Source organism: Mytilus californianus, unplaced genomic scaffold, assembly GCF_021869535.1.
Source record: "Mytilus californianus isolate M0D057914Y unplaced genomic scaffold, xbMytCali1.0.p SCAF_4, whole genome shotgun sequence".
Classification (NCBI taxonomy): Eukaryota; Metazoa; Mollusca; class Bivalvia; order Mytilida; family Mytilidae; genus Mytilus; species Mytilus californianus.
Window position 1 is genome coordinate 5,378,935 of NW_026262690.1, and position 13,075 is coordinate 5,392,009.

Sequence of the window (13,075 nt, forward strand, 5' to 3'; positions counted from 1 at the left end):
CTAGATACTCTGAAACTCATTCAGCCCAAGTTTGGCTGAAATTGATTCTGCAGTTTCAATGGAGAAGATTTTTTAAAGTAAGCAAACTAAATGAACAAATTGTGAAAAATTGATTTTAAAGGGCAATAACTCCTTAAGGGGACAATTGACAATTTTGGTCATCAAACTTATATGTAGATCTTACTTTGCTGAACATTTTTGCTGTTTACAGTTTATCTTTATCATTAATAATATTCAAGATAATAACCAAAATCTGCAAAATTTCCTTAAAATTACCAATTAAGAGGCAGCAATCCAACAATGGGTTTAGATTCATCTGAAAATTTCAGGGCTAACAGAGCTTGGCCTAATAAACATTTTTAACCCTCATCAGAATAGCTCTAAATGCTTTGATTATTGAGATATAAATCAAAAATTGCATTTTACCCCTACTTTCTATTTTTAGCCATGGCGGCCATGTTTTTTTACGAAACAGACAATAAAACACAAACTTTATTTTAGATACCCTTAGAATCATTCAGCTTAAGTTTGGTTGGAATTGGTTCAGTAGTTTCAGAGAAGAAGATTTTTTAAAGTTATAAAACATGATAAACAAATTGTGTAAAATTGTCCTTAAAGGGCAATAACTCCTTAAGTTTATCTTTATCATTAATAATATTCAAGATAATAGCCAAAAACTGCAAAATTTCCTTAAAATTACCAATTTAGTGGCAGCAATCAAACAATGGGTTATCAGATTCAATTGATAGAACTTCACCTAATGAACACTTTTACCCCATGTCAGATTTGCTCTAAATGCTTTGGTTTTTGAGATATAAGCCAAAAACTGCATTTTACCCCTATGTTCTATTTTTAGCCATGGCGGCCATGTTATTAGACGAAACAGTAAATAAAACAAAAACTTTATTCTAGATACCCTAAGCATCATTCAGCTTAAGTTTGGTTGGAATTGGTTCAGCAGTTTTAGAGGAGAAGATGTTTGAAATAGTTTACACCAGACGGACGACGACAGACGACGACGGACGCCAAGTGATGGCAAAAGCTCACCGTTCCGAAGGAACGGTGAGCTAAAAATTAGGTGAAATGAAGAACAACTTTGGATGAATTTCTTGCTACATAAACATTATTCAAGGAATTATTTGAATCCGGAATAGTTTTGAATTCTTGAAAATTGATAAGTGCAAGGCTTATGTTCAAGTTACTTTCATTGATATTTCAGTATGAACTAACTAATCCCCCTTAGCCATGCATGCATGGCTACCCCTATTCAGTTGGGTTAGTTTTCATCAAATATTTGTTATCAATTTTCCAGAATTATTCCAGGTTCAAATAATTCCTGGTTATTACAAGACAAGAAATGTGTCTTAAATGATGTGTCATTTAAGGTTTGCATTTTATTAAAAAGTAGATTGTGACAGAATAACAAGCAGATGCAACCTAGACAAAAATGCATAAACAAAAATATATTCATCTAAAAAAAATAAAATGCAAAAGCTTAAACATATTTTAAAAAAAGTTATTTTAAATGACAACACTGAACATTTTTGCCCAATCTTACCCATTCAGGCTGGCATAAAATGAAAACATACAGGTTATACAAATGGCAAGAATCATGAAACCTAAAACAAGACCAGATGAACAATTTTGTAAACTTCACTAGTCATTATGTTTGACCTACATTTGCACGACTTTAAAAATGACGAACATGGATTTTTTTCGTGCGAAAATAGGATGAATTTGCGCAAATGTAACACACCGGTTATTATATAGTTTGTATCACAAAATAAATATTTTATTCATCACAATTTTAAGGATGAAAACAACCATAATTTAGTCCTTTTAATTAAAAAAAAAATCTAAAATTCTAAAAAAAAAAATTCAAACTTGTCTAATCTTGGCCACTTTATTGCAAGATGTCAATTGAAACATATAAATCATACATAGATTGTCAAAACCAGCTTGAATCAACTGATTGTGTTTAAGACATTTTGTAAGATTACATTTTGTTTGGTAACACTTGCTTTTCATTTCATTACAGTAATGTACTGAGCAATTAGTTTGCATCATTTATAAACAAACTTTTGTAAAAAAAAGTTGCAAAGACAAGAACTTCCAGATTCTTACTTGGAAATGATAAAAATTTCTCTTTACAGACTTAAAGAATTTAAAATTTTTGTTTAGGCCAATGTTTTTGAGTTGAAAAAAATTGTTTATATCTCATAATTTATTTATTAAAATTCAAATCACATTCTGGAAAATAAAGGAAGAAATGCACATTGCTATACAATTAAAGTCTACATGGCTCCATCCCTCTTAAAGATAAACAAAAATATATACAATGAGAATGGAAGAATTCTAAAAAAAAATATTGGTATGAACATCTGACAGCCAATTCTTACAATTGTTTTATGACTGACATTAAACAATTGCCGTGACATCTTTTTCTAGAATCAACGCTTCCTAAATCTGTCGCTTATATGGACTCACCAAATTATATTCAATTGTTTCCTTTGTGTGCCTAATTTCATTAAGTTTGAATTGACTTATTTACTGTTTTCTGTTCACTAATGGAACTAGATATCATTGAGATGGGAGCCATCTCTGTGGGCCCCACTGTGAATAATGTGTGGTAAAAAATTTGTATCTTTATCATTGGACAAGGGGTTGTCAACTGAAACCAAAGTTTTTGACCTAGACCTTTCACCTAGGAAGTTGTACATAAATTATGACACACCCTCTGGTGTTGGTTTATACACATGTCAAGTATAAACTTTGAAATCATAATGGTTCTCAAGATATAGAGCGGACACGATCTTTACCATAGGACATGGGGTTGTCAACTAAAACCAAAGTTTTTGAGCTTGACCTTTGACCTAGGAAGTTGTACATACATTATGACACACCCTCTGGTGTTGGTTAATATACATGTCAAGTATAAACTTTGAAATCATAACGGTTCTCTAGATATAGAGCGGACACAATTTGTTACGGACGGACGGACAGACAGATGGACGGACAGACTGATCACTATAGGGTGCTGCCATTCGGCGGGGCCCTAATTAATTTTAAAATTTACCTTTATATTTTTGTTATTTTTATATGCCTTCACTGGGAATCGAACCCCTCCTTTAAATCTGTTATGTTTTTTCATTTTTCTTATTTTAATGTAATAATAGCAGGTTTTCGTGTTTATTTTTGGATTATTATTTGCTATTTCAGATATTTGAAAAGAGAATGATTACATTCAATTTTTCCATTTTTGTTTTATAAATATAGTATGATTTCATCTGTTTTACTACATATTTTTAAAAATGTTTATTTGCAAATCCATATGCGAGTACATCCTGATGTGCCTAGAATGAGGCTTCTTGCTAGAAATTTTGGTAACATACTTATTATATATACTTAGAAATAAGTTTGAATATGTCTTATTTTGTAAACTATGGATGATATTCAGATGCCTGATAATTAAAAGACAGACGTGTTATGTTATATTTGTATTTCTCTAACTAATTAATTGTGAACTTAGATCTATTAATGCATCGTTGAACATGATAACATGGTTATTCAAAATCACTTACAATACCTTCTAATTAAGAAAAGGCTTTAATTTTGAAAAGACATCAACACTTTAAGTTAGAGATACCATGGATAAGTGTTGATTAATGAAAAACAAACCATTCGCCCAACGGGCCCATGGTTTCTTTTCAAGAATCAATGCTTATGCATTGTATCTATGATACATAATTGGTAGATTTATTACCCTTAGACTTTTTTAATTGTATTGGTAAAAAGTAGCCTAACTATAATTGATAGCAATAACAAGAAAATATTTATCAGCTCAATATTAACAAGAATACAATAAACTGTTGACACAGAGATATGTCTTGCCTGTCAGCATAAATTCACAAAAAGACAATCTGATGGACAGCAACATTGCTAATCATTTCAAAGTTGCTTGACCATGAAATAGTAGGCAGGGCCTCAAAATGGTGGACAAAGTGAGATGTACTGACAGTAATGTAACTTTAAAGAAAAAATCATTGTCTATTGCACAATTGTAAGTAGTTCCTATCAAACTAACTTAAGCAGAAAACTTGACATTGAAAATTGGTAATTAATTGAAAGTCACTGGACCATGACCTAGGGGACAGGGTCTCAAAACAGTCGTCAAACTGATATGTACTGATAGTAATGCAACTTCATACAAAAGATCATTGATCTATCACAAATAGTTCCTATCAAAAGCAGAAAACTTTGTTGACGCCATCGTCATCGTCGCCAGAATAGCAATCCCTATGTCGCAGGTGAGACAAAAACTGGGGTAACAATTAGACATATAGTATTGCCACAACAGTTTTGGTGATAACAGAGTACTACAACATTCCTTTAGCTTCTGATACTATATATAAACTCTTAAATGAATCATGCTAGTACTCACTCCTCTACTCTGAAAAAATATTTAAAAAAATAATGAAAAATAAAGATGTTGTTTTTTTTTTTCGCCATTTAAGTTAGACTGGCATATTTTGTTGTTTTGAATCATGAAACAGGAGTTAGCAAATTGACATTAAATGATATTTTTCAAACTTCCAAGATCTTTAAACATTCCAGAACTGTATTACTTAGAGATTCAAATAACGTACAAATCTTTCAATCAGAAGATGTGTTCAGGTAAATATAAAAACTTACCATATTACATTTAACATTTAAAGATGGTGTATTCAGATCGTGTGAATGAGCTTCTCATTACCAAGCAAATAGTGTACTTTCCCCTAATGAGGTAATTTTTTTTGGAAAAAATATTCAATTCCATCTCCCCCAATATGGATTTCAAAATCAAACCAGAGGCTCCAATGAGCCTGTATTGCTCACCTGTCATTTAAGGGTAAATAAGGAGTCCTCTGACAGATCTTGTGAAATGGACAGAAAGTGGATCTAGACATTTTGAACATTTGTTACCTTGTCAATTTTCCCCCATCTTTAACAGTTTACAAGATAACAGACAATATTTGCAATTTACCCTCATGTTCTTTTTGGCCCTGTAGGAGAAGATGATTTTTTTAAAAGTTATGACGAAGACTAACAACAGACGAAGGATGACAAACCCCGTGATGGCAAAAGCTCAAGTAAGCATAAAATAATTGATATCTGTAACTGTTCAAATCAACTATAACATATGTCTTCCTTTTGTTCATAGAATATACTCTTGTAAAAAAAAACAGAACAAGCATATTCTACTACTGTAAAGGCATTGTCAAGGCAAACAAGAATATATTTTTGATTAATTTAAAAAATTCGTAATATGAAAGGGTCATAGCATGACTCCCACAGGGACAATATACAATATAACGCACTTGGTAAATCTAACCAATGCAATCCGATTTAATATTGTCATACCTGCCAACCTCTGAAACCTTCAAAGAGGGAGATCTCCCCCTGAGGGGGGGATTTTGCGTGAATGAAATTTTCAAGTGAAATATATGACCTGTTTATTTATTCATCTACAAAACACCAAATATCCTTTATTTCTTCAATCATGGCTATATCCTATACAAGGTGTGTTGTTGGTCTTTTTTTGCCTTTTTCAACACCTCTGAGCATACATGTGACAGAGTTGTCAAACCACAACTAGAGGTTTGTAATTTTCAGCTGAAGTGAATTATCTTTCAACAGCTTTTTTTTTTTTTATCTTTATTATATCTTTCAACAGCTGATATATGTGTTTCTTTAGGCCAGCATTCAAATGTGGTTCAATACATTTCTTATAAATTCCAAATGAAACATTTAATAGAAGTATAGATCTTTTAAATGATTTTCAAAATATAATTTTTTTATATATCCTAAGACATTCAAAATCATTTAATTACAATCCTTTTATGATTCTTTGTTCAATTTGTATTTAATTTATATTCTTTTATCAATTCACATTATTTTAAGGATGGTAAATTAAAACATGATTAAACAGGGGAAGTAACCCGAAATTTCTTTGGAAGTGTTTTCAAAATACACAAACTTGACAAAGCTTGGGGTAAAAGTCGTTAATGATCGTTAATTAGTATTATGTTTGACACCCAAGCTGTTAAGTGAAGCCATTTAATATCTCAAGGTCTGTGATTTACAGGTAACAACTACCCTCATCAGTGACACAAAAACGTAATTAATGTTGTCAGGGTTAAAATATCCGAAAGCGGGAGATTTTATACTCCCGCGCGGGAGCGGACTGGCAAGCAGGAGATTTCCAGAATTTCTCCATTTGAGCGGGAGTCTCCCACTCAAAACGGGAGGGTTGGCAGGTATGTATTGTTTAGGAGATAGGATCTGAACAATTTTCTATAAATTCAATATTTTGTGACACATAAGAGACCCAGCACAACTTTGAGGAATAAAACCTATAGTACAATGAAAAGATCTTGTTCAAACAATTAAGAATATAAATTGTGCAGGATTGGAGATCTGAACCATTATTTAGACATTTAACATTTTATTACCTGAGGTAGTGGGCATGACCCGAAAGGGTCAAAAGTATTAAATGCACAAAAAAGGTCTTGCCATGGCAAACAGTTATAGGTGGAATTGAGAATGTTCCAAAACATTCACTTCTCTGACCATAACCACAATGTCAAATGGAAAAGTCCTCTTTAATGGTACACAACAAATTGTCTTAAGGTGATGGACTCATGTGTCAAATATCTAAAACTAAATATATAGAAGGATAAATGAGTTCCACTTTGTAGTAACTCAGCTCAAACTTATATAACCTGGACAAAATAATTTCTAAAAATTAATTACTTTGACCTTAAGATCACATGAAGGCCACGATGATACATGACATATACCATCTTTTGCTAATACAATTTCATGTCAATGTCCAACAAAAAAACCTGTCCCCGAGGAGAAAGTGTAACAAGAACCAAAAAAAACTTGAAGAAATACTACTCAAACATAATGTTTCCATTAACGGAAGGGTTAAATCAAGATTAACAATTGATAAATACATGTTCAAATGCAACTGACATAGTCTATTAGTATAAAGGGTTTATAAAAGTTTATTTATGTTTTGTTTGCTACTTACGATTGTAGCCATCTGTCCTGTCTGCATGGCTTTCTGTAATGCTTTGGCTTGTTGCATAGCTTCCTCCATCTTAGCTTGGTGCATTGCATGAAGCAGACGTCTGAAACATACCAGTATTTAGATTGTAATTATTTAGCTATAAAACAAGATTACTTCTTTTCTTTAAAGGACATCATCTCTCCAATGTAAAATTATCACCATTAACTATATAAAATACTGAAATCTAAAATTATATGTTTGATTGATTGATGTTGTTTAATCCACTTTCAGCACTCTTGGCAATCTTGTTGTAGTTATTTTTTTTTTTTTATTGAGAAAGCCAGAGCCAAGACTTTTGGCAGAAAAACGTAGTTAAGGTAGATCATGTGTCTTTTTCTGAGCATCCCTTCTTGGCATGTTGCGAAAATACTTTTTTGGTTAGAAATATGTTACCAAGTATCCTTAAATATACAACAGAAATGTCTAAAACCTGAAATTTAAAGATTAAACTATCAAAAAATTTAGTGTCTTTAAGTGTATTTAAAGTTTTCAGAAAAAATTCTTTTAAAATCAAGGGCAGATAAATATATTGAATTTGATAGGACAATTTGTGTTTTTTTTTTATTTTTCCAGAAAAAAAGGACCGTCATGTGACCTTTTTGTTTTTGATATTTCTAAAGTATTTATGAAAAGCAGTTCTCTCATTAAATTTTAACAAATTCTATCATTTTATTAAGATGGGTGTCGAAAAATACCAGTCACAAGCTGTTGGAACTCACAACCTCAGTGTTGACAGGTTAGTGACTGCTGAAGATGAACTACTTAGACCCCTCTGCCACCTAAAATTATGGGCAAAGGGTTTACTGAACAGGAATAAATAGTTACCCTTGAAAATAACTTACTTTTCTCTGGTTGCTATGGCTGACAACTGCATTCTGCTTTTGATGGAAAAGAAGAATGTTTCCTCTCTTGTACCAGTAAAATAAGTAATAAGATTGTCCTAAAATTACAATAAAATCATATTAAGAAATAAATTCAAAGTGGTCAACTTGAAAAAAAATCCTCTATATATAAAATGGTACCGGTACTGGTATTTAGAGAACAACCATTTACAAAAGGAATCAGTATTCCACAGAAATGTTTGGGAATGAAATAAGATGTGGTTTATACAAATATGCCACAGCAGTAAAACAAAGACAAAAACAATCTATAAATTCATTTGACTTTGTAGCAACTCAACTAAAACTTATTACCTGAACAAAAAAATGTCTACAAATTAATTACTTTGACCTTAAGGTCACATGAAGGTTATGATGATACATGACACACCATCTTATGTTTATACACCTTTATGTCAAATATATGTCAATGTCTAACAAAAAAACTGCCTAGACAAGGGTGTATGAAAACAAAAACCAGAAGAACTTGAAGAACCAGAAAATAAGAAGAAATACTATTCTAGAGGTTCAGACCAGCCAAATATCCCGATTTTGGCGGTATCATCCCGATTTTCATGCCTCAACCGGAATCCTGATATCGGGATCGTAAAACAAGTCAAAATCCTGATTTTCACAAAATATACCCGAAAAAAATATTGGTTACCGATTTTGAAGTTTTTCTGATCAATTTCTATAAACCTATAATTTTACCTGGCGACAAATTTATGACAAGTTTATGACCCTACACTAATCACAGTCACAACAGGTGTCAAAATTTGTTGTTACATGTAATCTGCTTATCTGATGGGTCATAACAATCCTCAAAATTAATTAATTTGTTAACAGAATCGGTCAGTCAGCATTTCAATTTTAATCAATTTATCATACGATCACAATTTGCAACGTTTACCGTAGTTTCATAACAAAATCGTAATTAACTGAAAGACGATAGAAAACAGCGTTTATCTTGAAATCCGTTAAAATATTTGAAATCAGACGTGTTTCTGTCCAGTTCTGATTTAAAACGACGCCATTTTATATTCACTTCTACTGTGTATAAGCCTCCGCCAGTAAGAACACCTCTGAACACAAAGAGTTCAGTTTAAAAAATTACAGTCTTCAACAAAAGACAAAACTGATGGTCTTCATCAATCATTAAGTCTCTAGACAATATGTCAAGCTCATAATTGCCATGTGTCTAAAAACTTTTGTTTATGGGGAAATATGTTGAATTGGATACAAACTAATTTTTAACCTTTACAATACAGATTGCTTATAGAGCATGGGTTCTTTACATAAAAAGGCTTTAGCATTGTTTTTAATTTATGTCTAAAGTCCAACCAGTATAATATAAGATATTTCTAACACTAAGGTAAGTACCTGAACACACTCATTTCCATTAAAGAGAAGTGTAGCCATGAATGCAAGAACCTCCCTGACCACATTGTCCTGAGGTCTGGACAGATGGTCTAGGACACTGGTCACTACTTCATAAGAATTCAATGCATCCTGGACATCACTGACTGCATGAAGTTGTCTGTAAGTAAAAAATATATAAAAAGATGATTATATAATATATATCTATAATGCATACTCTACAATCGTTTTGTGTGTCCGAGTTACAAGACAAAAAAATGTCTTTATATTCCTACAGCTGTTACTTGTCTTAAAACAGTTTGAGGGCTTTTTAAACTTTATATGCAATCACAAAAAAATTACAAGTCTAACAAAACTAAAATTTCTTTGTAAACCAAATTTTGTTTTCCAATTAACTTTTTCAATTTACATCTTTACTAATTTTCACTCAGACAGCACTGAGCAGGCAAGTTTACCTCAGTTCTTAAACCCTGTGACTAATAGGAAGTATAACATATAAAGATAAATATTTCAAAGATCTTACAACCTTTGAGTCCTATTATCGAGATGTGCTCAGTTCTTACACCCTGTGATTAGCAGTCTCAGATTCCCAATCCTCTGGTAACTTGACAATTTCATTATATATTAAACCTCTCAGTAACTGTACTTACACCCTGTGACTAGCAGTCTCAGATTCCCAATCCTCAGGTAACTTGACAATCTAATTATATATTAGACCTCTCAGTAACTGTACTTACACCCTGTGACTAGCAGCCTCAGATTCCCAATCCTCAGGTAACTTGACAATCTAATTATATATTAGACCTCTCAGTAACTGTACTTACACCCTGTGACTAGCAGCCTCAGATTCCCAATCCTCAGGTAACTTGACAATCTAATTATATATTAGACCTCTCAGTAACTGTATTTACACCCTGTGACTAGCAGCCTCAGATTCCCAATCTTCAGGTAACTTGACAATCTCATTATATATTAAACCTCTCAGAAACTGTACTTACACCCTGTGACTAGCAGCCTCAGATTCCCAATCATCAGGTAACTTGACAATCTCATTATATATTAGACCTCTCAGTAACTGAAGACATTTAACATCCAAATCTATCTGCTCCAGTTTCTCCTTCTCATTCAGATGTGTCCTCTTAGCAGAAATTCTATCAGAGAGAAGAAAAATGTAAACATGAAGTGTATATATGTATCTATGTATTGTGCTTCTTTAGTTCATGTATTTTACATGTATCATCAAAACAAACCCAAGAAGAATGTAGTAAAACATTCTATCTCCTGTTTACTTGAAATTTAAGGTGATTTACAAACATTAGATCAGAATATAGATAGTATTAGTTTATCTTATCAAAACAACAGTGTTTACTAAGTTAGTAAATCATATAATACACATCTGCATGTATCCAAATACTCTGCTATTTAAGTGTAGCAAACTCAAAGCTCAGTGAAGTATGCAGAATCATAAAAACACATCTTCCTGATCTAAATAAAAATGGGAAAATATTGGGATAAATATGTAATTATTAAGCACATCACATCCAGAAGTCGTCTGTTCTGTGTATGTTCCTGAATAAATAGTCAATATACTCATAAGTTCCATGGTAGAGTATATAGCATCACACGTGTCCTGATTAACCAATCACATTCTGTTGTTTCATATCAATGTGTTCCTGTACCACAATGTGTTCATGTATAAGTAGGTCAAAGCATGCAGTGTTTAATAAGAATCCTCTCATGCATTCATTTATTTATTACTTTTGATGACATATGTAAAATGAATAATCCGACCCATGCAAAATAAATTAAAAAATAAATAACACGTTTCAAACTTCAAGTTCATAGAATTTATAAGTACTTAATCATTTAGTTGTACATTTTTACTGATATGATATTGATGTTACAAGAAATTAAACACATGTCAAACAAGGATCTTTATAGTAAAGAGGGTTGGATTTCCCTATATCTTGCTATATCATGTATATTATTGGATGTAAATATGTCCTCCAGTTTCAAATTTCTTCCTATTTAAATCTTTGGTCAAATACTGACAACTAATTCATTTTTTTTATAAGTTACTTGCAAATGATGTTAATTAAATAGTATCAGAATACATCAATAAAACTGTAATTTTAAAATTATATTCATTATAACATTAAAACATGCAGAATACTCACTTCTATGATAAGGATAATTATACACAATAATAAGAAAATTCTTCAAAAGTAAAAAGCATGCCCATTTTAAACAAAAAATATTTGTAGACAATAAAAATTTATGTAGCCTTCAAAGTTCTGTGAAATGATCAATTCTATATAAATGTGATCACGAAAAATCACAACATTTATAAAACTGGGGGAAATTGCAATTTTTTACCTTACGGAATAGCTGAAAATGAAGAAATAATGGAAAATATAAAAACCGCACTTAATCAATTCATCACTTAAATACAACATACATTTAACAATTACATATATAACTAGAAAGTCTTAAAGATAAAGATTTGACAACAAGTATCACATAAATTAATACCTTTAAAGATCCATGACAATGAGGTCAATGTACACTTTACAATTATTTCATACACAAAATATAGTTGACCTTTTGATTATGGTAATTGAAAAACAGACCAAATCACAAAAACTTAACATTGACCAATGAACCATGAAAATGAGGTCAAGGTCAGATCATACCTGCCAGACTGACATGTACCCCTTACAATAATTCCATACACCACATATAGTCGACCTACTACTTATAGTATCTGAAAAACAGACCTTATCACGTAATATTAACCTTGATCACTGATCCATGAAATGAGGTCAAGGTCAAGAGAACCCTGTCTGACAAACATGAAGACATTGCAAAGAACCCATATACAAAATATAGTAATCCTATCACATTTGTACTCATAATAAGTGAGAAATTCACATGACGAAAAGAATTATAATTTTTTTTCAAACAGTCGCTGAACCATGAAAATGAGATCAAGGACAGTGGACATATGACAGACGGAAACTTCGTAACATAAGGTATCTGCATACAAGGTATGAAGGATCCAGGTCTTCTATCTTCTGAAATATAAAGCTTTATACAAATAGTTTACGCTGCAGCTGCCTGATAGTAATCCCAATGTCTCGCATACGGTGACTTTCGTCACAGGCGAAACAAAAACTGTGAGCAGAGGTTACAAAATCATACCTTGCACCATCTCCCCCACCCTCCTAAATCTCCATTTTTCAAGTATGGAAATATATATGTTTTGCTTCAGAAAACCCCCAAAATCAAATACTAGACTTTAAAGTTTTAAAAATTGTATGGAAGGTCCATGGAAACAGGTCACACATATGAAATAAAAGACCGGTTTTTCTTTAATCCTGAATAAGAGAAAAACCTGTCATAAACTGGAAAAGTTTAAGATACAAAAGTGCTACAAAACAACAATAAATGGCAGACAGAATAAATCTTACATGAACAAACTGTGCCACATCTAGCTAAACATAAAATCTAATACATGCTGTGGAAATTGAAAATGGAAGTTCTAGGCATTTTATAAAAAAGAATTTATCAATAAGAATTTGGTGTTAATCTTATATTCTATTGCAAGACAATTAAACTCTGTCGCTACTGTTATTAATTAAAAAAAAAAGTCAAATTAAACTACTGGGTAAATTTACTTTCGATGCCCGCTTCTCTTTTTTCCAGC

At 31.8% G+C, this 13,075-nt stretch overlaps 1 protein-coding gene across 15 annotated transcripts in view; it reads right to left on the reverse strand.

Annotated features, from left to right (window-relative positions):
- Positions 1 to 13,075, reverse strand: part of LOC127737328 (inositol 1,4,5-trisphosphate receptor type 3-like) — a 178,312-nt gene that overhangs the window by 38,490 nt on the left and 126,747 nt on the right. For all 15 annotated transcript variants that reach the window (XM_052247929.1, XM_052247920.1, XM_052247925.1 and 12 more), the window contains 4 exons: positions 10,368 to 10,520; positions 9,373 to 9,529; positions 7,957 to 8,054; positions 7,076 to 7,175 (listed from right to left, as the gene is read on the reverse strand). In XM_052247929.1, the coding sequence (XP_052103889.1) occupies positions 7,076 to 7,175; positions 7,957 to 8,054; positions 9,373 to 9,529; positions 10,368 to 10,520 (508 nt within the window). The remainder of the gene's footprint in view (positions 1 to 7,075; positions 7,176 to 7,956; positions 8,055 to 9,372; positions 9,530 to 10,367; positions 10,521 to 13,075) is intronic.